Genomic DNA, 23,132 nt, shown 5'->3' on the forward strand with positions numbered 1-23,132 from the left:
TCTTGAGTTTCTGTCGGGCTTTAATGATAATGTAGTGGGTAAGGTGCTTGCCTTGCATGCAGCCAGTCCAGGTTTGATTCCCAGCATCCCATATGGTCCCCCAAGTACCACTAGGAGTCAGTAACCCCGATCATCTCTTGGTGTGGCCCAAAAATCAAACAGAGGGGCTGGAGCAATAGTACAGTGGGTAGGGCGTTTGCCTTGCACGCGGCCGACCCGGGTTCAATTCCCAGCATCCCATATGATCCTCTGAGCACCACCAGGTGTGATTCCTGAGTGCAGAGCCAGGAGTAACCCCTGTGCATTGCCAGGTGTGACCCAAAAAGAAAAAAAAAAGTCAAACAGAAAAAAAGAAATTTTTTTTTATTATTATTAGGTAAGTTGTCTTCAGTTTTGTCCAATAGACACACTTGGAAGAGATTTTCTTTTTTTTTTGCATTTTGGGTCACACCCAGCAATGCTCAGGGGTTACTCCTGGCTTTGCACTCAGGAATTGCTCCTGGCAGTGCTTGGGGGACCATATGGGATGCCGGGGATCGAACCCAGGTTGGCCGGGTGCAAGGCAAACGCCCTACCCACTGTGCTATCGCTCCGGCCCCGGAAGAGATTTTTTTTTTTTTTTTTTTTTGCTTTTTGGGTCACACCTGGCGATGCACAGGGGTTACTCCTGGCTCTGCACTCAGGAATTACCCCTGGCCGTGCTCAGGGGACCATATGGGATGCTGGGATTTGAACCCGGGTCGGCCCAGTGCAAGGCAAACGCCCTACCCGCTGTGCTATCTCTCCAGCCCCCGGAAGAGATTTTCTTAATAAAAATCAGGAAGTAAGGACTGGAGAGATAGTAAAGTGAGTCCTGCTCACCCTGTTTCAGTCCTTGGCACCAAATATGGCCTGCCCCTCTAAAATGCCAGGAGTGACTCCTGAGCACAAAGTCTGGAGTAAGCCCTGAGCACCACTAGACAACAAGCAAGAAACACAAAACAAAAATCCCAGAAAGTGCAGTACCTGAAACATTCAGTAGGTCATGATGCTCCTGTATACTTAGTTTTATAGGACTTGGAACTTTTGAGTTTCTCTTAAGAAAGTTGACACAACTTTGGCTCAGGTTTGTTTTGTTTTTTCTTTATTCCCTCTAGATGTACAGAGACATGCTCAGGTGGTTGTCAGAAGTTTATCTAATAGCACGTTTGAAAGATAATTAGAATATTTTTGCATTGGTTTGGGTGAAAGGAGAGTTGACTATTAATATTAATTAGCAAGGATTTGGTCTGTGGAGGATATGAAGTTTTATTTATTTATTTATTTATTTTTTGCTTTTTGGGTCACACCCAGCGATGCTCAGGGGTTACTCCTAGCTCTGCACTCAGGAATTACTCCTGGTGGTGCTTTGGGGACCATATGGGATACCGGGGATCAAACCCAGGTCGGCCGCATGCAAGGCAAACGCCCTACGCGCCGTGCTATCACTCCGGCCCCAAGAAGTTTTATTTTTATTTATTTATTTATTTATTTTTTTTTGCTTTTTGGGTCACACCCGGCGATGCACCGGGGTCACTCCTGGCTCATGCACTCAGGAATTACTCCTGGCGGTGCTCGGGGGACCATATGGGATGCTGGGATTCGAACCCGGGTCGGCCGCGTGCAAGGCAAACGCCCTACCCGCTGTGCTATCACTCCAGCCCCAAGAAGTTTTATTTTTATATATTTTATTTCTGTTTTTTTGGGGGGCATACCTGGCATTGCTTGGTGTTGCTCCTGGTGGTGTCAGGGATGGAACCTGGGCCTCCTGAACCAAATGTTGCACTTTGCCGGCTGAGCTCTCTTTCTGGCCCAGAGATAGGTTTCAAGTGAATTCAGAGGCAAATCTTGATGACTAAAGCAGTTAAATTTGGTGGGGGAGCAGTTTCTGGGCCATACCTGATGATGCTCAGGGGGCAGTTCCTGGCTCAGTGCATGACTGTTACTTCTTGTGTTACTAGGGGCTTTTTGTGGTGCTGGGATCAAACCTGGGCACTTTGCATGCTCGGAAAGCCTCTCTAGCCCCCAGGAATGTTTATCAGCTGATTCAGCTGGTGTCTGCTAGCCATGGCTGGATGCTCTTAGGGCAGAGGAAGAGGGTTTTCACTCTGCTGCGGAGCTGGGGATTGAAGCCAGGCCTCAGGCCTCAAAGCACATACAAGGCTTGTGCCTCACTGTTTAAGCACATCCCAACCCTCTCGATATCTCTTGATTAGAACATCTTTAGCACTGGAAAGTATTTGCTGTTGAGCCCAGTTCGTGGTACTGAGTTGAAATGGTCTTAAATCCAGGAAGCCTCAGCATTTGACTCCCTGACCTAAGAGGACCCAGCACTACCTCTGCCATCACATACCTTGACCTTCCCTACCTGCATGGCAGGAACCCTGAAACAGCTGCCCCTCCCCCTCCCTGCCTCTTGCAGAGATTGGCACTGCCTTCTGGAGCAGCCCACCGGTAGCCAGTGCACAGGGTGTGTCAGTCGTCACAGCTGATGCCTTCTCTTTAAAACCGGTTGTCACCTTGATGACTCACAGCACTTGCTGGCTTGACACTGGAAACCCCACTCTCAAGCTCTGGGTCTCCCACCTGACCACACTCTGCTGTTAGTAGTTAATTAAGTTGGTATTAATCATGACCCAGGTGAGGAGCCGTGAGGTAATATTTTGCTTGTATCGCTTTAATATACCTCACCTGACTAGTGGTCAGTGGTCCAAGCTTCCAGCAGATGCACTGCCCTGCTGATGGCCCTGAGTGTCCCTGGAGGGCTTGACTTGGCTGGGTCCTCCCCTTGAGTCCACTCTCTGGCTCCTCCACCACTCACCTCCACCAGTCACCTCCCGTAAGAACCAGAGTTTTTGTTTGCCTTTGAACATTTGAATTTCTTAGTTGCAAAGTAGGTGCTGGTCAGCTCCCTATATTGTATCTTCTGGGCTGGAGGGAGGTTTCTCCTGTGACTAGGAGGTTGTGCCAGATGTTACATGAAGCCCTAGGAAAATGTTGGGGGGATTCCGGGTGGAATCAAGAACAAAGACAGAAATCTGCCCGGTAAGGGTGCAACTCAACACACGAAAATAGATGTTTTGAATTCATTGCTGAGGTCACATTGGAGAAACTTATTTGTAGACTTAATTGTTACACACTGTATTTTAATTTTTGTTATTGTTGCCTTTTTTTTTTTTTTTTTGCTTTTTGGGTCACACCTGGCGATGCACAGGGGTTATTCCTGGCTCTACACTCAGGAATTACCCCTGGCGGTGCTCAGGGGACCATATGGGATGCTGGGAATTGAACCCGGGTCGGCCGCGTGCAAGGCAAACGCCCTACCCGCTGTGCTATCTCTCCAGCCCCCTATTGTTGCCTTTTTGGGTCATACCTTGCTGCACTCCTGGCGGTGTTTGTGCCCGGGGACCATATGGGATGGTGAGGATTGCTCCCGGTTGGGAGCGTGCAAGGCAGATGCCCTATCTGCTGTAGTGTCTATCGCTCCAGCCCCTGTATTTTAAATTCGGACTGAAAACCAAACCTGGCCCGCCTCCCCCATTAGACGGATGCTCTTGGGAACATGAAACACTGTAGCAAATACCCTAGTGCATGCAATGTGCTGGATTATTTTTTTTTTATTATTGTCCTTGGACCACACCTGGGGGTGCTCAAGAGGGATCACTTCTGGCAGACTGGGGGAGGGAAGTGCCCTATCTATTGGCATGGGGGATTGGCCGGGTAAGCGCATTCCAATCTCTGTACTGTCGCTCTGACCCTGGCTTGTAGTAGTCGAAACTTTTGTTTCAGTTACGGGACTAAGTATTCGGGTGTTAGGAAAATACGGAAGCCACTTTTTGCGTGTCCATGCACATATGCGCGTGCCACACCTCCCGTGGTGCTCAGGGATGATTCTTGGTGGGGCTCTAGGGATCTCATGCGGTGCTGGAGATGGATAGACCCTGGCAAGAACCCCTTGTGCCGTCTCCCTGGCCCCTGGAAGTTACTCTTGGGGCTCATCACGAATTACTTGTTTGAACGCGGTCCAGAGCCTGTGCAAAGGGCCTTTTCTGGTTAATCTTGATCCTGAGTGTCCCCGCGCCGCCGGCCTTCCCCACTGCTCCATGACGGGACTGCTCTTAAGCGTCGCGGGTTTTGGCTGTCCACTCACTAGTTTCCGCGCACCTCCGCGGGCCCGGGAGGCGCGGATCTTCGATCCCAGAGGCCCCGAAGGAGGGGAGCTTTGCAGGGGGCGAGGGGGCCGGTCCTGAGTCTGGTGTAGCTCTGCCCACGGCGCTGAAGGACTGCGGGGGGCTTCATAGCCTGGTGCGCCGGCCCGACCCCAACCCGCCCAGGGCGCCCGCCTGGCGCGTGGGAATCCCGGGAGAGCCGGGCGATGGGGGGCGGTGCTTCCGGGGCTGCCGGACCCCGCCTGCCCCGGCCCCGCCCCCACGGCCTGACCGCGCCTTCCCGGCCGAGACCACGCCCCCGCCTCGCCGGCCCCGCCCTCACGGGCGGGCGGCGTCGCCTTTAAGAGCTCCCCGGTGTTTTGGGGGCCGCGGGCCGGGCGCGCTGACCTGGTGCGCATGTCCCGGGCGGTGACGCCGGCGCCGGGCTCCATGTGTGCGGCCGAGGGGCGCATTATCTGGCCGGCGGCGCGGGCGGGCGGACCGGCGGAGCGAGCGGCGCGGGCCCGGGCGGCCCCAGCGGCGGAGCGAGCGCGCGCGGCCCCGCGCCCCCCGACCCCTGGCCGTCCAGTTCCTTTACGACCCCGCACGACCCCGGCCCAGCGCGCTGCCCTAGGGCCGGGCCAGCGCGGCCCGGTAAGTCCGGACCAACTTGGCGGGGCGGGGCGGGGCGAGGGGGGGTGGTGACGGGACCCCGCGCGGGGAAGTGGGAGCAGCGACTTTCCCCGCGCGTGTCCCGAGCGCCTCCTGCACGCGCGGCGGGGAAAGTTGGGCTCCGCGCCCGGCACGTGGGGGCGGCGGCGGGGGTCCCGGGAAGCGGCGGATCGGCCTCTGTGCCAGTGGGGGAGGCGGACTGGGTGGAGCCGGGGTCTTGGGCGGGTGGGGGCGCACGTGGACGGGTGGGGCTTTCGAGCTGGGCTAGGGCGCACGTGAACGGGGCGGGGGTCCCAGGCGAGCAGGGCGGGGGTCGCACGTGGGTCGCGGAGATCCGGGCGTGGTAAAGGGGCCTCGGGTGGGTGGGGCTGTATGTGGGAGCGTGGGGGCGCACTTGGGCACGAGGGGGTCCCGGCGGGGGGCGGTCCCGGCGGGCGGGGGTCCCGGGTGGCGGCGCGGAACCCCGCGGCGGCGGCGGCGGCGGCTCCGTGTCAGAATAAGAGTCCCTGGCGCCCACGCCTGCGGCGGCCTCCAAGCCCGCGCCCTTCCCGCCTGACCCTCGGGACCGGACGCTGCCCCCAGGGCTCCGGCCCCTTTCAGGGCCCCACAGTTTAAATCCGCCTCAGTATATAGGCGGCGCCGCACTGGTTTATTTTTTCCCACCTGGAATGGGTCGGCATCAGTGGCTAGACAGCCGCAGCTGGCCTTTTAAAGGGATTATTGCCAAGAATCAGAATTGATCACTTCAACAAGGAAAGGCTTATGGGCAGGGCCCGGGCCCCGGGAGACTGACAGCGCTCAGAGCGGGCTATGAATGGGACCCTCCCAGGAACCGTGTGCTCCTCCGGTCGGCTGGGACTGCAGGAACTGCTCAGCCTTGCATTCACACAACTTAGGTGTGGAGTTCATCCTTATCTTGGCTTCTGATTCTCAGCTCAAAGTCCGGGTGAGTCACTGGCGTGTTAGTATTCTTTTTCTTCACCCTCTTTCGCTTTTCTTGGAGCACCCAGTGCTGTTCTGGTTCTGGCAGCCCAGGGACAGATAGCTGCTGTGCCCTCTCTTCAGTTCTGGACTCTCTGTCCTGTGATGTTCTCTTTTGTGGTAACAAGTTTTCCTTCAAGTTAGATTACCTAAGTAATATTTGCTGGTGCTGCTAGCACGTGTAGCTGGTTGACCTCAAGTTGTGCCAAGGACCAAAAGGTGGTGCTGGCCCCCAGATGTTAATGCCTACTGTCTGCCAGGTGCAGTACACAGACCGAGAAGAGGAAGAAACAGCCCCCACTTCATAGATGAGGCTCCTGGGGACCAGGCTGCTGCCCCAAGGCCCTGAGAGGCAGAATTCACCTTCCCTGGGACCACCCCGCCAAGAATGCGCCTGTACAAATCCACAGCAGGACATTTCCTGGGTCATCCCAGAACAAGGCCGTCTGGAGCTGGGAATGACCTGGACCCTTGTAGGACACCATTCCAGCCCACTCTGCCCTCCTCCAGGGAGCCAGCCCGGCATTCACTTACTTGGCTTCTAGCCCAGAAAAGGAATTTATTAGGGGAACCCTTTAGAGGTGAAGCATCTAGAAGGACAATTTTGAGAGTGATTTGGGGTGCGAATCCTCACATCCCAATATTCCTCCTCTAAAGTTTTTAATTTTCTTGGTTTTTGGGCCACATCTGGCAATGCTTAGGGGCTACTCCTGGTTCTGTGAGGCTGGAGAGATAGTGCAGTGGGTAGGGTGCTTGCCTTGCTTACAACTGACCTGAAAGTAAATCAGATCTGGGGCCCCCTTCCCCATAAAAACCCCAACAAACTTTGGGCTCTGCACTCAGGAATCACTCCTGATGGTACTCCGGAACCATAGGAGATGTTGGGGATTGATCCCTGGTCTACCTCATGCAAGGGAAGTCTCTTAGCCGCTCCATTGTCTCTCCTGCCATCCTCTCCTAAGATTCTGATATCATGCAGCATGGTCTCATCTTCTTGATGGGCTGGCCCCTGTATTCCTGACTTGGTTGCATAGTTTCCACTCAGATGGCATCATCATCTATAAACGTCATTACCTGTTCAGGAAGCCTCATTGGTAGGTTATGCAGTTGGTGGTGCCTGGGGTCAGACTCAGGCTCTTGGGCATGCTAGGCATGTGCCGCGCCATTGTGAGATTTCCCAGAGCTATAGACCTGTAGTTTGAGAGTGAGAAATAATACCCTCTTTCTGGTGTATCTGTTTTTGGGCATCACCCCAAGATACGGAAGGGGGACTCCTGGCAGGCACCTGGGATGCTGGGGGTCGAACCCGGGTCAGCTGCGTGCAAGGCAAGAACCTTCCTTCTCTACTATGGCTCGTATCCTGAGAAATAGTACTCTTAAAAGACAGTACTAAAAAGAGGGCTGGAGAGATGGGACAGCAGGTAGGGCACTTGCTTGCATACGGCTGACCAGGGGTTTGATCCCCATATCCTCTATGGTTCCTTAAGCATTGACAGGTATGGCCCCAAAACAAAACAAAACAAAAGCAGTGCTACTCTTGGTAGATAGAAAAAACCTTGAAGTTATGGAGGGGTTTGTACCAAAGTTAAATACAAAACCTGTGGATTATGTTAGCATAGCCTGTCCCCCCAATTGAACCTGGGGCCTCAAACACTACCAGTTAGCTATATCACCAACTTCACAGTTTTTTCGTTTTGTTTTTGTTTTTGAATCCAGCTACTTTTGGCATCATGTATTTCATGATTTTTTAAACTCAGGAAAATATTGAGAGTTGTGAAACATTTTAAAGATTCCAGTTCTGTTCTTGCCCCCTCTCTTGTTTTGTGTCATTTATTTTTGTGAGTTTTTAGCCTCTCTAGTGGTGCTTGTGGATTGATTGTCTTCCCCAAGTATGGGGAGTTTGTGCTGGATCCCCCCACAGTGGACAAGGATCCCTGCTCGGTGTACCCCATGGCTACTGGGAGAAGACCTGAGTCATCTCAAACGTGGGGAAACCTGAGTGGAGATCCTGGGAGCCGCTCAGTAGCCAGTGTTCTTGGCCTGAGCGAGGGGGCAAGACTTTGGGGAGGTGGGTGGGTCTCTAGTCAGCGGTGGCACCTCCGACCTGCAATGAATACCTTTGGACCTGGTAGGGCCGGGCCCAGAAGATGCTCCCGAGGAACTTGACCACCCTGGGCTGCTGTTTCCGGGGCTGCTCGTGGAAAAATGAAGAGATGCAGGGTCTTGTTTCAGTCTTTCAGCAAGAAATGTCAGGGCTGCACCTGAGTTATTAGGGATCGTTGGCAGCTCACTTGGGAACTTGGGCACCCCCATGCCAGTGTGTGGGTGTGGAGGTTTGTGGCCCTTTGGAATGGCTGCTGTTCTTTCCCTCCACTGCTCCTTTTCCTCCTCTCCCCCTGGTAATTGAGTTAATTTATGCTCCTTGTAGAAAATGAGGAAGGTTGTGAAACAGGTGAGTAGGTGAGGTCTCGTGGGCAGCCCTCCTCGGGCAATGGCTCCTCTCGGGGTTTCCTGTAACCGTTGTGGGGTGGGGAGTGTGGCAGAACCAGAAGAACGAGTCACTGAGTCCGTCCGTCGCATGGAGCGCGCTGCGGCCTGTGAGCGCGGATGCTCTCGGCTGCCTGTGGGGCCTTCAGAGGCAAGTGGGGCTGCTGGCAGCCGCTTGTACGGTCAGGTGAGGACACCTGCCTGCGCTGTCAGGAAGCCCCTGGGCCCGGAGCTCTACACTAGAACTCTTGCCTTGTGTGTGTGTGAGGTCACAGGTTTGGTGCCTGGTACCACTAAAAGAGATGAGTGAAAGGGGCTCTGAAATATGAGGTCGGGGACCTTGCTGTGTGTGTGTGCATGGGTTGCACACCCTGCCCTCTTGCTTAAAGAACAGGATCTGGGGCTATTCCACCAAGCAGTGTTAGACTAGGGGCTTCTTGCCCCACCCCTTACATTTTTTAGGCTGCATTTGTGACCTCTTTTCTGTCTGGAAATGTAGGTTAGTCTTTGAGAAGACAAAGGGATGTAAGCTAATTGGACAGCTGCAGGTAGCCTTGGGAAGGGCCCCTTTCTTCTGTGCTGTGCCCCCTCCTCCTCTGGTTCCCGTTGTTTCGCAGGGGGGTCTGGCTTTGCTGTTCTCCTTAATTTCGTTCTTGGACTCAAGCAGAGGAACCCCCCTCCCCCACTCTCGGCCCATATCTGAGATGTGTGGCAGGGATGGGACACCTGAAAGGGGGCTCCTGGAGCTTTCCCAGGAGTTGGGGGGCAGTTTTGAGGTGACAGGACTCAGGTCTTCTGGTTCCCGGGTAGCTAGGTGCGGCCTCTGGAGGGGTAGGAGGGAAAGTTCTTCCCTTGTTGGAGGGGAGCCCTAGCTCTACCCTGCACCCCCTGACCTGTGTGCCCACATTTTTTGATTTGTTTCTGTGCCACACCTAGCTGTGCTCAAGCCTTACTCCTGGCTCTGTGCTCAGGGATCATACCTGGTGGGCTCAGGGACTATACGAAGTACCAGGGAATCCAATCCCCGTCGACCTAATGCCAGGCTAGTGCCCTGCCTGTTGTATTCTCCAGCCTTGAGTCTTTCATTCTCACTCATGAGGTGGTACCTTCAAGCGGGCTTTCCCTCCACTGCCTTGCCATGTGCTGCCTGGTTCCTCCGACTATGTTCTTGCGGTCAGTCCCGGGTCAGTGTGGCCACAGCTGGGGGGTACCCAGACTTGGTGTCTTTTATCACTCACTCAATCACAGAGGCCTGGCCCTTTCTCTTGCCTGCTGTGTGCAGAGCAACCTTGGCAGGGCCACCAGGTCCTGCCCCAGAGACTGGACCCTGCCCTTTGAGTTCCGATTTGGCCTGTTGGCCCACTAGCCTGGGTGCCACCTTGAGTTCTGCTGGAGTGGGGGGAGGGACAGTCCCTCCCCCACAGATGGGTGCTATCTGCCAGGACACTCTGGATTTCATACTGGCTGTCTCTGTGTGTGGTTCTCGTGGAAGGCCTGAGCCAGGATGCTTTTGGATCCTGGATGCTTTTTTGATCTGGCTTCTTTCTTCCCAGACTGGGGGGTGCGGCTGGCCTGAGGGTGGGAGGAAGGTGCCCATGGCCCTTAGCTGCAGGAGGGTCCCCTGGGAGTACATCTCAATTACAGCTTGACTGGGGAGCTTGGCTCATTGGGACTAGCTCCCCCATCTTTCTGTTCCCAGGCTGGGGGAGTCTCTGAGTTCTTGTTGCAGGGTGTGCTCTCCTGAAAAGGTGGGCCGAGTCATCTGGGAGGTGGAGGAGAACCTGCTACTCTGCCCACTGTCCCATTGCTGACAATCCATGAGGTGTCTGCCCCGTCCTGTCCAGCCCTGTGTTCCTACAGTGCAGCCACTCGCTGCATTTTCTGTGTGGGGCAACAGACTGATGGGGCAGTGCTTCCTGCTAGTCAGGACCCTGTTTGGGGATCACGTGTACGAGTGAGACAGCTGGATTCTTGGCTTGAAAACGATGGACCTGTCCTTCGTCCTGTCCATCCCATGCCACGGATGTTCTCATGCTTGCCTCTGCATGCACGTGATCTGAAATTCCCTCATGCTGCTGGCACTATAGGAGAGTTTGGGACTTGTTCTTCTTGGCCTTGACTAACTGCCTGTCTGTGTGGTGGGTCTTCAGGCTGCTGGCTCCCCTCCCCAAATCTTTTGTGTGTGTTTTGGGGCCAAACCTGGCTCTGTTTGGGGTTGCTCCTGGCATTGTTTAGGTGACCATGGGATTCCACCTGGACCTGGGGGCCTCCTGCATATGGAGTGTGCACTGTGGAGGCTTTGGGCCCTTACGTCTCTTTGCAGCCCTACAGGGGCCATTAAGGGCACTTCCAGCCAGCAGGAGCAGCAGCCTGGCGAGCTCCCCGAGTTTCCTTGTGCTGTGAGGCGGATGTGCTGTGCTGACAGCTGAGGGTTACCTGGCGGAGCTGGAGAGATGGAACCCAGCTGGTGACAGATGGGTGTAGGATTTACCTGGGGCTTCTCCCAGGCGGCCCTGGTGGTGGCAGGACATGGGTACTTGCTCCCTCAGCAGCTGGGCTCCACTGCCCTTGTTCTTCGCTTGCTTCTGGACTATGTTCCCTCCCGTGTAAGTGGGCTCAACTGGCTGCTTCCTTCCTTGGATCCTTGTCCTTGCTGTACCTCGTGGTCATGGTGATGTCTGCAGTGGCTGGCTGGGACAGGATGTTGGGAGGGAAGACCCGGGGCTGCTGCTTCTGGAGTCGCTCAACTTCCTGTTCTGGAGAGACGACTCCTCTCCCTCTGGAAAACAATAACAGCAGCGCAGTTAATCACGAGCATCCTCCAGGCAAGAGTCTGGATCCCAAACGAGCTGCAGAGCCAGGGAGAGATCAGGAGAGCCCCACCAGTCCTAGGCAGGGCCTCATGGTTTGAGAACTGTGAGGACTGCTTGCTAGAAAGTGCCAGATATTTGTCCCAGGGAGGCATCTGTTCTGATGGCCAAGGGTTCATAAAGCAGATTGGAGGAGAGGAGTTGAGGGGTGGGTGCTCCCCTGCTGCATTCACCTCCTCAGAAGGAGAGGGGATTCAGGCATAGAATCGGGTAGGCAGCTGTCCCTGTCTCTGGCCACCTGAACTGGCTCTGAGCTGTCGAGTCCGGGGAACAGTTAGAAGGCAAGGGCAAAGGGGGTGGGGGCCGCTCAGGATCTATTTGCCCTAGCACAGGAACATGAGTGTGACTGCATTTAAGGGATGCCACCTGAAGAGTCGCTGCCTCCTGGAGTGTCCCTCTTCTGAGTTAGTGACAGCACATGTGTATTGGGGGCTGGCCTGGGTGACAGGGAGCCGCAGGTGTCCTGCACCCCCCCCCCCTTCAGACTGTGCATGGTTCCTATGTGTCTGATGTGATAAAGGTGGGCATCTGGTCTCTGCTGAGGAGAGATGATTTGGGGATGGTTTTTTTGGTTTGTTTGGTTTGGGGGCTACACCCAGTGGTGCTCTCAGGGATCACTCCTGGGGTTCTGGGACCATTGAGCCGGTGGGGCTGGGGGTTGAACTGGAGTAGGTGCTCCTCCCCAGTGGCCCTTCTATGCTGTTTTGGTGTAAGTGTTCATGCCAGCCAATGGCACCCACCTCCTGACACCTTACCTGTGTGCTGGGTCCTCCCTGAGGATAAGGCAAATGCCATCTGTAGCCTGGCCTCCTGCTGCAGGCTGGTGGCTGGGTGGCTCTGTGTCCCTCTTACGTGGGTGCTCAAGAGCTGTGTGGATCGGATACACAGGCTTTCTTGTCCTGGAAAGTACCAGCACATGGTGGCCCCTTTCTTTTTTTTTTTTTTTTTTTTTTTTTTTTTTGCTTTTTTGGGTCACACCTGGCGATGCACAGGGGTTACTCCTGGCTCTGCACTCAGGAATTACCCCTGGCGGTGCTCAGGGGACCATATGGGATGCTGGGATTTGAACCCGGGTCGGCCGCGTGCAAGGCAAACGCCCTACCCGCTGTGCTATCTCTCCAGCCCCCTGGTGGCCCCTTTCTTACCTGAGGCACAGCAGGTCAGCTCTGGCTGTGGGCTGGTAAACCCTGCTCACTCCCTGACCCTTTGTTGAGTCTCTGGTTCAACCCCGAACTCCCAGGTGGGTTCTTTTGGGCTTTTTCTCCTTCCGGCCAGGTCTTTGTTTGCCTGCTACAGCCGACTGGGAAAGCTGCTCTGTGGGGGCACCTTGGAAAAGCTCCGCCTTCTCCCAGAGTGGGGGACCTTGGGTCAGAGTGTGGATCTGAAGCCAGCCTTGGAAACCTTGCCTTGAGCATCCGAGGCTGGACTGGACATGGCAGCCAGTACAGGCCAGTGGTGGTTGGGGCGTTGGACGGTGTGTATCCTCATTTCCATATGCACCTGTTGGTGGGTCAGCTCATGGAGTGCCAGCTGTCCTCGTACCTGTGTCCTCATTCTAGGAAGTCTCTGCCCCCACACCACATTCCCACAGGCATACCCCTACCTGTCCGATGGTGAAGGGGGGCCGCTGCAGATGGTCCCTTATCCCGGGAGGCATAGTAGAGCTGCTTTCAAGGTGGTGTGGGAGTCTGTGGGTGTTGATTTCATGCTTTTGGGGTCAGCTGCATGCGAGGGGCCCTGTGGGAGGTTCCGGTGGAAGGAGGTGGGTCTACTGTGGTTCATACAGTCAGGCCTGCCTCCTCTGGGTGAGTAGGGGGCCGCATGTCCTGAGGAAGATGGGTTAGGGGACCCCAGACCACCTAGCCATTGGGCCAGTCTGTGCTCTGCTGATCCTTCTGCCTCTGCAGGGCCTCTTGCTGCGGTTCATTTGGTCAGCGCAGCAGCCCTCCCTCCCCCCAGGGTGTTGAGCCTATGCTCCCCAGGAACCCCCCTGGGCCCAGTCCCCCCCCTCCCACCCAGTCCCCCCATACTTTGCTGTTACAATGTAATATCAAAGGGTTCAATTTTTTGGTGTTCCTGGACCTTGAGCACATTGTTCCTAAGTTTTAGATCAGAGGGGCTCTACCAGTGGGAACCGGTTCAGGGGTAGGGGACTGTCCCTAGAGTTGTCTCCTTATTTATTTTGGCTTTTGGGCAGTGCTGAGTTACTCCTGGCTCTAGGCCGGGGAATCACTCCTGTCAGGTGCTCAAGGGACCCTATGGGAACCAGGGATTGAACCCGAGTCAGCCGCATACCTGGCAAGTACCTTACCGACTGTACCATCCTCCAGCCCAAGAGTTGTCCTTTTTCGAGAGACAAGAAGGACATGGGGCGGGAATAAGGGTTCAGCGGTTCCCAGCTGGGGCAGAGGAAAGGTGGGAGACGGTGCTCAGTGCCAACGAGGTGTAAGCATTTCTCTGGTGAGAATCCCACCACCCTATGGCCTTGTAGGGAAGGAATAGGTGCTCTCTCATTTAGCACCCCCAGATGCTGGAGGTCTTGGGAAGGGGGTGTGGTTCTAGAAGGCTCATTGTAGCATCATCTTGGGAGTATTGGGGTCTGGGAGTTCCGATTCCGAGTGTGGCTTTTATTCCCAGTGAGCTGGAACCTGGAAGAGGGTGACACAAGACTCCTGGGAACTTTGGGGGTCTAAGAAAGTGTCCAGGGCACTGTGGCGTCTGGCGCAGCAGCAGGCAGAGGTGCTTTCCTGGGCTTGGCAGTCTGAGACCCAGCTAAGAATATGAGGTTGTGCCTGGAGAGAGAAGCACTGCTCGCTGAGTTCCAGAGTTCAGAGCTTTTTTTGCACAGACCAAACCCTACGCTCCCTCCTCTTCTCTTGTCCACGCAAGGATGTAGGGTCTAGACAGTGGTAGGATGGGCAGCAGGGTGGTAGGAACTGTGATGTTCAGGCACATGGGACTCATAGTTCCAGCATGAGTGCTTGGGGTGCCTGCTGGCCATTGCAGGGCTGCCCTGTGTCCCTGACCTGGGCTGGCTGGACTTGGCTAGGGGAAGTCGGAACTGAAGTGGCCCACCTTGACTCGGGAACAAGGGCCTGTGTGTCTGTGAGGTTTGGTGGAGTCGAGCCCCGGGGTGGAGGTGCACAGGACTGAGACTCTGATCTTAAAGGAGCGGCCTTGTCACCACCGAGCACATTTCTCTGGGCTGCATGTGGGATGGAGGCGCCCCAGGGGGGCACTCTGGAGTCGGGGGGGGGGGGGGGGGGGCTGAGGCCTCACCTCTTCTCTCGCTGCTTCCTGGTCTTGACTTGCTGTTCTAATTAAGGATCAGTTTGCGTTTATATTGTCAGGTTTTTGCTTTAAGTCTGTGGTGCAAACACAGTGCTTGGGTATTTATAATCCATGGAAGCCATTTCCTCCTCTTCCCCCTGGCCTGGATAAGGCCTGAGCAGGAGCCCTCTCTGCTCCATGCCCAGCTAGCTGGATGCCGTGGTCCTGGCTGGCCAAAGGGGACTCAGCTAGGGAGGGGAAGGACTGCTCGTTCTGGCCTGCTGGGGCAGTGTTTGCCTGTCTGCTGCCCCCACGCGCCTTCTTGGTCTCCAGGGCTGCAGCAGGAAGGGCTTGAAGACTTTTGGGGCAAGATGTGTGGGTTGGGAAGAAGTGCAGAGGGGCCACTCTATCCTCTGGTGGCCTTGGTCGGGGTGCTGCAGGCTGACCCGGGCCTGGAGGGTACTCTTGGGCTCTGGTTGCCAAGGATGGGCTTGTGTGGCCGGCCTTGCCACTGGCTCCTCGGCCCTTGTGGGGCCGGCGCCTTGCCTTCCTCGCCTGCCGAGTCACGCTCTCCCTCCATGGGGACACAGGGTTAATGATGTGTCGGGCTCAGGGGAGAGCAGGGCCTTGTCCCCCGGGGCTGCCAGTGACTCCACATTTGCCTGTAGCACTCGGGTTCCCTGTTTTAGGGAGCCGAGGGGCTTGGGGTCTGTCACCTCCCTGTTGGCACAGCAGCTACACTCGGTGCCGTCCCTGCGCACACACATGCCCCAGGGTGTGGGGTTGGTGTGAACACTGGTTTATTTGGGCCTCCCATCAAGCCCCCAGCATGGGATTGTGCCCTGCATGTGGGGGTCAGTGTTGGGCCTCGGGTGTTGACGCTCCATCGAGCCAGGGCTCTCCTACAGTGGGGTGACTGGGTGTCTGACTTCTCCTTTCAAGTTAAGGGCAGCAGCCCCCCTCCAAGCTTGAGGGTGAAGTGACGAAGGATGGTGTTACCCAAGTGTGGAGACTAGATTTCATGTTAGGGTTGCCTTCTCCTTCACCCGGCGAGAGGGGTGTGTGTAAGTGGGGTACCCAGGTGCAGGGTCAAAGCCACATCATAATGATTTATCAGGGGAGCAGGGGAGTCTGCAGCGGTAATTGTGTGCTCACAGGTTACTCGATACTGCCTCACCTGGGGCTGGGAATAGGCCCCGTCCGGTGGGCGGTGACAGGAGCAGTGGGCTTCTCAGACATGCTCCCCTCCCAGCATTACTCAGGACTTGTTCCTGGCTTTGTGCTTAGGGATTACTCCTAACGGGGCTCAGGGAAGCATATGGGGGTAACTGGCGATCAAACCTAGGTCAGCCACGTATAAGGAGCTGCCTTCCCCGTGGTCCTGTAGCTCCGGCCCCATGTACTTCTGATTTTTCTATGGTGGTGTCTGGGACTGAACCTAGAACTCGAGTGTAAGACATGTCCCTGCCACCGAGCCACATCCCTGCCCCTTCATGGTTTCTAAAACCCACTTTGTCCCCCAGTGTTTCCCATGCGCTCTTATGGATGAGCTTGTCCTAAGGCTGTTGCCTGGTAACTTAGGGATGTTGACCTGACCCTGGAGCAAGCAGGCGCAGGGATGTGCCCAGGCCCGACCACTCTCGGCCACCTCTGGGAGCCCCGGACCCTGGAAGCAGCTGCTCTGTGGTTTGCAGCCCTGAGGGGTTACAGGGAGGCTGGAAGGGTCCCTCCTAGGAACTGGGTATGGGGGTGCTGCGCAGCAGGAGGGTTGTGCCCTGTGCTCCCTGGTACCAGAGTCTTTCCAGAGAGTTCTCTCTTTGCTTATTTTGCAAGTTCTCTGTGGGGGTGTTTCTCACCTTCCGTGAGCTGCGAATTGCAGTGAACCCAGTTTAAAAATAAAGGTTGGGTAGCAGAGCAGCTTCTGGCAGTCATGTGGGGGCAAGAATGACAACAGAGGTGCTACTGACTGCATTTGGTAAGCCTCAGGGCAAACCTCCGGGGGCTCAGTGTGGCTGTGGTGACAGTTTCTTCCTCAGTGCCCAGATGGAAGTCAGTTTCAGGGGAGGGAAATTGGGCTACACTCAGCCCCTTGAGAGGGTCGCAGTATTTGGGCCTCAGTTTCCTTGTTTGGATGTCTGGAGCCCCCTCTATCCCTGTAAGTGGCACCCTCAACTTCTCTGTCCTGGTGGATGGTTTCTCTAGGGTCTGCTGCATGGGGAGCAGAGGTCATGTTTGGAGAAGGGGGGCTCGAGTGACCTAGCAGTGCTATGAATGCCACTGATTCTGTCCCTGACCCCTCAGATTGTCTGAGACTCAGTGATCACACGGTCCCTAGGATTCATCAGTTGGTCTCAGGGACAGTCTTGGACTTCTTTCTCTGTGTGCTGTGACCTGTCTATCACCATGTACATCATGAAGAATGGGCTTGGTTTGTTCACTAAACGTAGGTTGAAGTTGCTGTTATCCCAGTGGAAGGCAGCAGAGGCAAAGCTCTGGATAAAACCTCAGATGTTGGGGGTTGGAGATTGTAAAGTTGCCGGGCGTTTGCGTCTTTCCCAGGGCACTCAGGGCTTCTTCCTCTGTCCTTTCCTCCAGGTTGGCCAGCACGTGGCCACAAGTTGCCTTTTGACATAGCTGCAGCCATGGCCGGCTGGTAGGACCAGCGCCCTATGCCCAGAAGCCAGGTGAGTGCTTGGGTGGGGTGTGGAGTTGTGGAGTATGGCTTTGATGTATCAGCCAATGCCTGGGACCCATTTCAGTTTGGGGGCTCTTCAGGATTGCATGCGGTGCTGGCTCCACAGGGCTCCCAGGCCTGTCTTCCCGCTGTGTCCTTGCTCTCCAGTCACTCGTGTTGGCTCATGAGAGGAGTTCCAAGTGGTCTGCTCCCCGCCTTTGTCCAGTGGCTATTAGGGGATTTGCCTTGTACAGACCAAGTGGGTGTGTTTCTCTCCAGCTCTTCCTGTGGCAGAAAGATGCTGTGGACATGACCAAGTGGATGGGCCGTCAGGAGGTCCACATCTGTGAAACTTTCTGGCATGGTTTCACAGAAACTTGTGCATTTTTTTTAAAAAGGCTCTAGATTGAAATAGAAGTTGTTGACTTTACCGTCTAATAAATTAGTATTTGTCTCCAGGTGGTCCTCTGTACACCTGGGGGTCACTCTGGGCAGTTGTGACCAGTTGGGCTGGTGTGCAATGCTCAGGTCTAAGGATGCTGCATGGGTCTGGGGTGATGGGGATTCTCGGGCTACCCTGGCAGTGCTTGGTGCTCAGGGTTTGGTGCCACAGCTACTCCTGGTGATGTCTGGTAACCATGTGGTGCCAGGGGTTGAAACTGGGTCAGCTTTGTGCAAGGCTTGTGCCATAACCCTGCATACTGAATATCTGGCTTCATATTTATTTTTTTGGTGCTAGGGATTGAACCCACACCTGCGTTGCTGGCTGTTGTGGGATGTACCCCAGGGGTCTGGCAGCCTGTTGAGCTGCAGGGTCTGGTTCCCTGAAACTCACCAGTCAGGGTATACAATGCTCACAGGGCCTCTGCCAAATGCTGGAGGCCCATGTGGGGCATAAGGCTGGGGGGTTTGAGTCATTTCTTCACTCCATGCTATGGGGTGGAATTTGCCACATATTCTTGGGGTCAGAACCCCTTTGGTGATTTGCTCATTGTTTGCTCCAGTAATAATAGGTGTCGGGATGATGCCACAGTCTGTCAAAAATGGTTGTGTATAACTGACCGAGGTGTGGTCCCTGAATGAACCCCAAGCCCTGCCAGGTGTGCCCCAATCCCCAGCCCCTCCCCCCCTCAGACTAGGCATTTGGGTTTCGGATGTGTCTCGGGAGCCTCCTAATCGTGTGGCTAGTGTGGTGGGCCTGGGACCTGTGTCCCAGGTTGGAGCCTGGGTGTGAGTCTCCCTCCCATCCCGCACTTGTCTGCTCAGAGGAAGCAGGAGCTCTGGCCCTCATTGGAGGGCGTGGTGGGTCCACCTTGCTTTGAAAGCTGTTGAGGGAGAGAAGCATGTGCTTCTCCACCTCTACAGGGGCTGGGCTGGCCTTCCTCAGAGCCCCCCAGAACGTTGATTTGGATGCTTCTGGCACGCAGGTGTCCACTCCTGCTCCCCTGGGGAGGGGTCATGTGCTTAGGGAGGGACATGCCTTGAAATCTAGTTTATGGTAAAATTGGGAATGTATCATCACACAGAGGGGATGGCAGCATCAAGTTCTTCTGTGGGAAACAGGACAAATGACCTGATTTTTTTTTTTTTTTTTTAAATCTTTGAGTACAAGGAGTGAGGTTTCACCCAAGTGTACTGTGTGCTGAGTAAGGTGGGCACACTGGAGTGGAGGGGGCGGGGGGGTAGGGGGTGTCCTGCAGCCTGGCAGAGAGATCTGTGGGAGACCGAGGCTGGGTGGGTCACTGCCAGCCCGCTGGCCTTTCCTGGCCCTTTCTGGCATCTGGCCAAAGCTGCCGCCTCCATTTCCAGTCAGTCTGGGGGACGGTGCTCAGGCCCTCCTCCAAGGAAGCCAGCCCTGGAAGGGTTAAGGCCTCACTTTTGGTGCCCTGACACCAGATGGTATAGAGCTGGCCAGTGACAGTAACCCTTTGTGGGCTGTTGCAGAGTGCTGTGCTGTCCCCCACCAGTGCTCGGGTGGACATTGGCAGTGGCCCAGATCCCCTCCAGAAGTTGAAGCTGCCCCTGGCTCCCTGCACGGCCATTTGCTGGGCCTGGAGCACAGATGCCATAGGCCTCACATTTGCTTCTATAGTCTCCTCTGTCTGGGTGACAGTTTAGGGACCCTTTACTGTGACCTCCTCTGTGTCACTGGGAAGGGCAATGGGGTACCCTGGGGCGGGAGCTTGCCTGCATCTGGGGGAACAAAGAGCGTAGTTCTGTGTTGCCTAACACTTTCTTCTGTCTCCTTTAGCTCAGGACCTTCCTGTCCCCAGGCCGACCCCAGACTGAATCTGCCTGCTGTTAGGCAGGGGCATCCGCCCTTCTCTGTGGGGATGTATGTGGATTCGAATTTAGGAATCTGGGGCCTGTTCAGGTTTTATTTTTCAAGTATTGATGAGTGTGTTCAAAGAGGTTTGTCACTTAGTTCCTCAGATTGATTTTGCTACATACAGGAGCCCTAATATGACTTCTGAGGCATCTCTTTGGGGGTCCTCCCCCAGGAAAAAAATGAGCCGCAGTCCCCTTCGTTCTATGACATGTTTTGGGAAGGCAGATTTATTCAGACCCCATCAAGAGAGACCTGTGCTGCAGCCGGAGCAGATCACTTTGTTGCCTTTGCTTCTGTCATCCCTGAGGGTTGTTTCAGTGTAATCAACATGGAGCAGGACTATCACCTGCAGTTGGCGTTGCTGTCAAGATAGCACCTCCCAGTGTGGCAGCAGTTGCCTCCCTGGCAGGAACCTCTGGGCACCTCTGAGGGGCTCCGCCCAGGTGCAGCGTAGAATTGTCCTGAATGAGGTGCTGGTTGATGAATGATGCCACTTTGTGTTCCACCCAAAGATCCTTGTTGCCTCTATTTGGGGTACTGTCCTGGGACTGTTCTGTGGCATTACTTGTGATTGGAGAGAGATTTAGGAGGAGCCAAGACCACCCAAGTTTCAGCCTTGTCCCCTCTACAGCTCTGGCAGCTGTGTGAGGACTGCAGACCCAGCTCCTAAACAGCGGCTGTTGGCTGGAACCTGCTGGCAGCAAGCTTTGCCCTCACGCACCAGGCTTTGCCTGCTGGGAGCCTGAGCAGGTCATCCAGCCTGGTCCTTCAGTTTGCTCTGCGCTCCTCTCTGCACTGCAGCAGTGCTGCTCACCCCTGCTGGCCCCAGCACGTGGATTGGCTGGGAGTGGAGGAGGTCCTCCCCTCTACCCCCCCAGCCAGGCCTGAGTCCTCTTGCAGCCCAGCCTGCCTGTTCCTCCAGCTGTGCTTGTACTTCACAATGGGGGAGGGGCCCCCAGAGCTGCTGGCCCAGCAGGGTTGATCGTGTGCTCAGGCTGGCCCTGGTTGCAGGGTGGAATGGGTACAGCTCCAGTTGGGGCTCAGAGAGCTGCCCCATTCCACGCACGGCAGGAGGTGGGAGCTGTGGGCAACTCTGCTCAGCCCCTCTGACCATGTACCCCCACCAGCCATATTCAATGAGCACCAAGGTGCCTGTGACTTAATGATTGGGTCTTGGCCTGTGGGTGGTGGGGAGGAAGGTCTTGGAAAGCCTGGGTTTGGATGAACCCTGGAGTGGAGAAGTAGAGCTGAGCACTCAACGTGGTGGGGGGAGGAGTCTTCCCATTCCCTGAAACTCCTTCCCTGCGGGGAATTGCCTTTAGGGTCCCAACTTCCCCCAAGTGCTGGACTTGATACTCTCAGATCTGAGTCCTAGGGGGCTGCCAGAATTTTGTCTTGGGGTCAGAGGAGTAGTATAGTAGCAGCCTTATGCGGCTGACTCGAGTTCAATCCCTGGCATCCCGGGATATAAGGTCCCTCAAACACCCCAGGAATAATTTCGGATGCCAGGGGTAACCCCTGAGCATCACCGGGTTTGCAGACATATGGGACCAGAGTGATAGTACAACAGGTAGGGCATTTGATCTCCAGCATCCCTTATGATCCCTAGAGCATGCCAGAAGTAATTCCTGAATACAGAGTCAGGAGTAACCCTTGAGCACAGCAGTGGCCCAAAAACTTTAAAAAAAAAAAAAGCTTGTAACTGTCTCTTCCCCAAGGCAGAAAAGTAGCCCCCTCTCCCCCAGGGAGGAGCCCAGAGCGGGGAGCCTGCAGATATGGGAGTGGTATCAGGTACCCCAGCTGGGCCCACTGGCCTCCCTGCAGCCAGCACTCAGATCCTTTCAGGGCTACAGAGCAGCTGTTCTCTGGAGGTACCTGACCGCTGTGCAGCTCACTCCCCCGGAATATGGATCTCTGGTGAAGAATCTGAAGCGGGCTGTCCCAAGTGAGGCAATGCACATCAGGGCAGTTCTCCTAGGCTCCCATGTCCGTGGCTGGGGCTCTGTAGGCCTTGAAACAAGCATGGCACTTGAAGGCTTCTCCCCCAGCCCAGCTTCAGGTTCTACTCTGTCTCTGGGGTCAGCCACTGCTCATCAGACCCTCTTGCCCCACATCCTGCTGCTGGGACGTCGAGGTCCCTTTAAGAGCGGCCCTGTCCCAGCCTCTGCTGTGGAATGCCAGCGCCTGCCTCCCGCAGACAGACATCCCTGCTGTCCCTCCTGTCTCCGTGAGGGTTAACAACACTTCAGCTTGTTGGTGAGGGTTAACAACACTTCAGCTTGTTGTCTGGAACCGGTTCAGACTGGTTTTCTGGAAAGTGCTTTGTCTCTGCGACTGAATCCTGGGAAGGGTCATGTGGAGCCCAGTGATGTCATGGGATCAAAAACTGACTCAGCTGTTTTTTTTTTTCCTTCTTTCTTCTTTAAATCGAGATATGTGTGTGCTGCAGGTAGCTGGTGTGGGCGTTGTGCTGGGCCAGGCCTCAGCCCATTGCTTACCTGGCTGCAGCCCGTGGGCTCCATGGCACCCCATGCCCCACTCCCCTGAGGTGAGCCAGCCCCTCACTGTGGGGAGTTGAGGGGCTCCGCCTGAGGCTGTACAAGGCAGAGCTAAGCCCACCTCACTTCACTCTTGGGCGTAGGGTCTTCCAGGCAGGGGCACAGCTCCAGGTGCTTCTCTGCTTGATTTGGAGTCTCCAGCTCAGAGCCTCTAGCCCCTGTCCCACCCAAGGCCCATGGGCCCCCGTTTCCCACACATCTTGCTTTTGTCAGGCCTCCCAGGACAGGGAGCAAATGTCCCTAGACGTGGCTCTTTCCTCTTGCCACCACCACACCACAAGGTGACAGGGCATTGGTGGCAAAGAGGCCAAGTTTAACAGTTGTGTTTTGTTCCCCCAAGTTCAGAATGACCGAAGAGGCATGCTGCACCCGGAGTCAGAAACGGCCTATGGACTGGGGCCCAGCGGAGGACGACTCGGAGAGCAAGAGAGTGAAGATGGAGAGAAGCTTGCCGCCGGCTGCAGATGGGAGTGCCGAAAGCGGTGTGCGGGGGACGCCTGAGCCCCGGGCAGGCCCAACCCCTGGGCTGCCCACAGTAGAGAGGCAAGGCGAAGGGCAGGCAGATGAACCCGTGGATATGCGCACCTCCAGCAGGTGAGTGGGTGCAGCGCCAGGGGGGTGCCATGGGACCAGGAAGGAGCTTTTATTAGGTGGTTGTGGACCGGTCATTCTCGTTGCACTGGTCAGTGGTCGCTGTGCCTAGGGGCTGGGAGCTGGAGTTCCATAGGCTTGTTAGCAGCCAGGCCCAGTTCCTACATCCCTCACTACCCCCATTTGTCTGCCTCCTTGAAGGAGTTGCTTGGAATTCCCACAGCCACCCCTGAGCTTTGGAGTGAAGAGCAGCGACTTGTCACTAGTCTGGTAACACTGAAGTGCCACCTCTCAGGTGATTTTTGCTGCGAGAGTCTCTGTTCCTTAATTGGGATGGTGCATCCTTTGTTCAGAGTTTCACACAGAAATTTCGCCCACATGGGCCCTGCCAGCCACCTGTCCAGAGGATGTCCACCAGGCAGCCATCCTCTTGGGCACCTGAGCGGGGTGAAACTGGGCAGCTTGTCCTGTGCTGCTTCTGTCCGCTCTCCCCGTGTTGCTAATTGCAGCAGTATTTGCCTCATTTCCACTACC

General features: G+C 55.6%; 1 protein-coding gene across 12 annotated transcripts in view; it reads left to right on the plus strand.

The window, feature by feature from the left end:
* The window catches only part of GATAD2A (GATA zinc finger domain containing 2A), a 49,248-nt gene that overhangs the window by 11,267 nt on the left and 14,849 nt on the right, over positions 1–23,132 (plus strand). For 4 of the 12 annotated variants that reach the window (XM_055127465.1, XM_055127464.1, XM_055127457.1 and 1 more), the window contains exon 1: positions 22,348–22,601. In XM_055127465.1, coding sequence (XP_054983440.1) covers positions 22,354–22,601 — 248 coding nt within the window. In that variant the 5' untranslated portion in view covers positions 22,348–22,353. Of the gene's footprint in view, positions 1–4,554; positions 4,821–16,583; positions 16,602–17,041; positions 17,131–22,347; positions 22,602–23,132 lie in introns of those variants that run through there. The other 8 variants (XM_055127456.1, XM_055127460.1, XM_055127459.1 and 5 more) reach the window with 8 other exon arrangements.

Source organism: Sorex araneus, chromosome 2 (genome assembly GCF_027595985.1).
Source record: "Sorex araneus isolate mSorAra2 chromosome 2, mSorAra2.pri, whole genome shotgun sequence".
In the NCBI taxonomy this organism is placed as follows: Eukaryota; Metazoa; Chordata; class Mammalia; order Eulipotyphla; family Soricidae; genus Sorex; species Sorex araneus.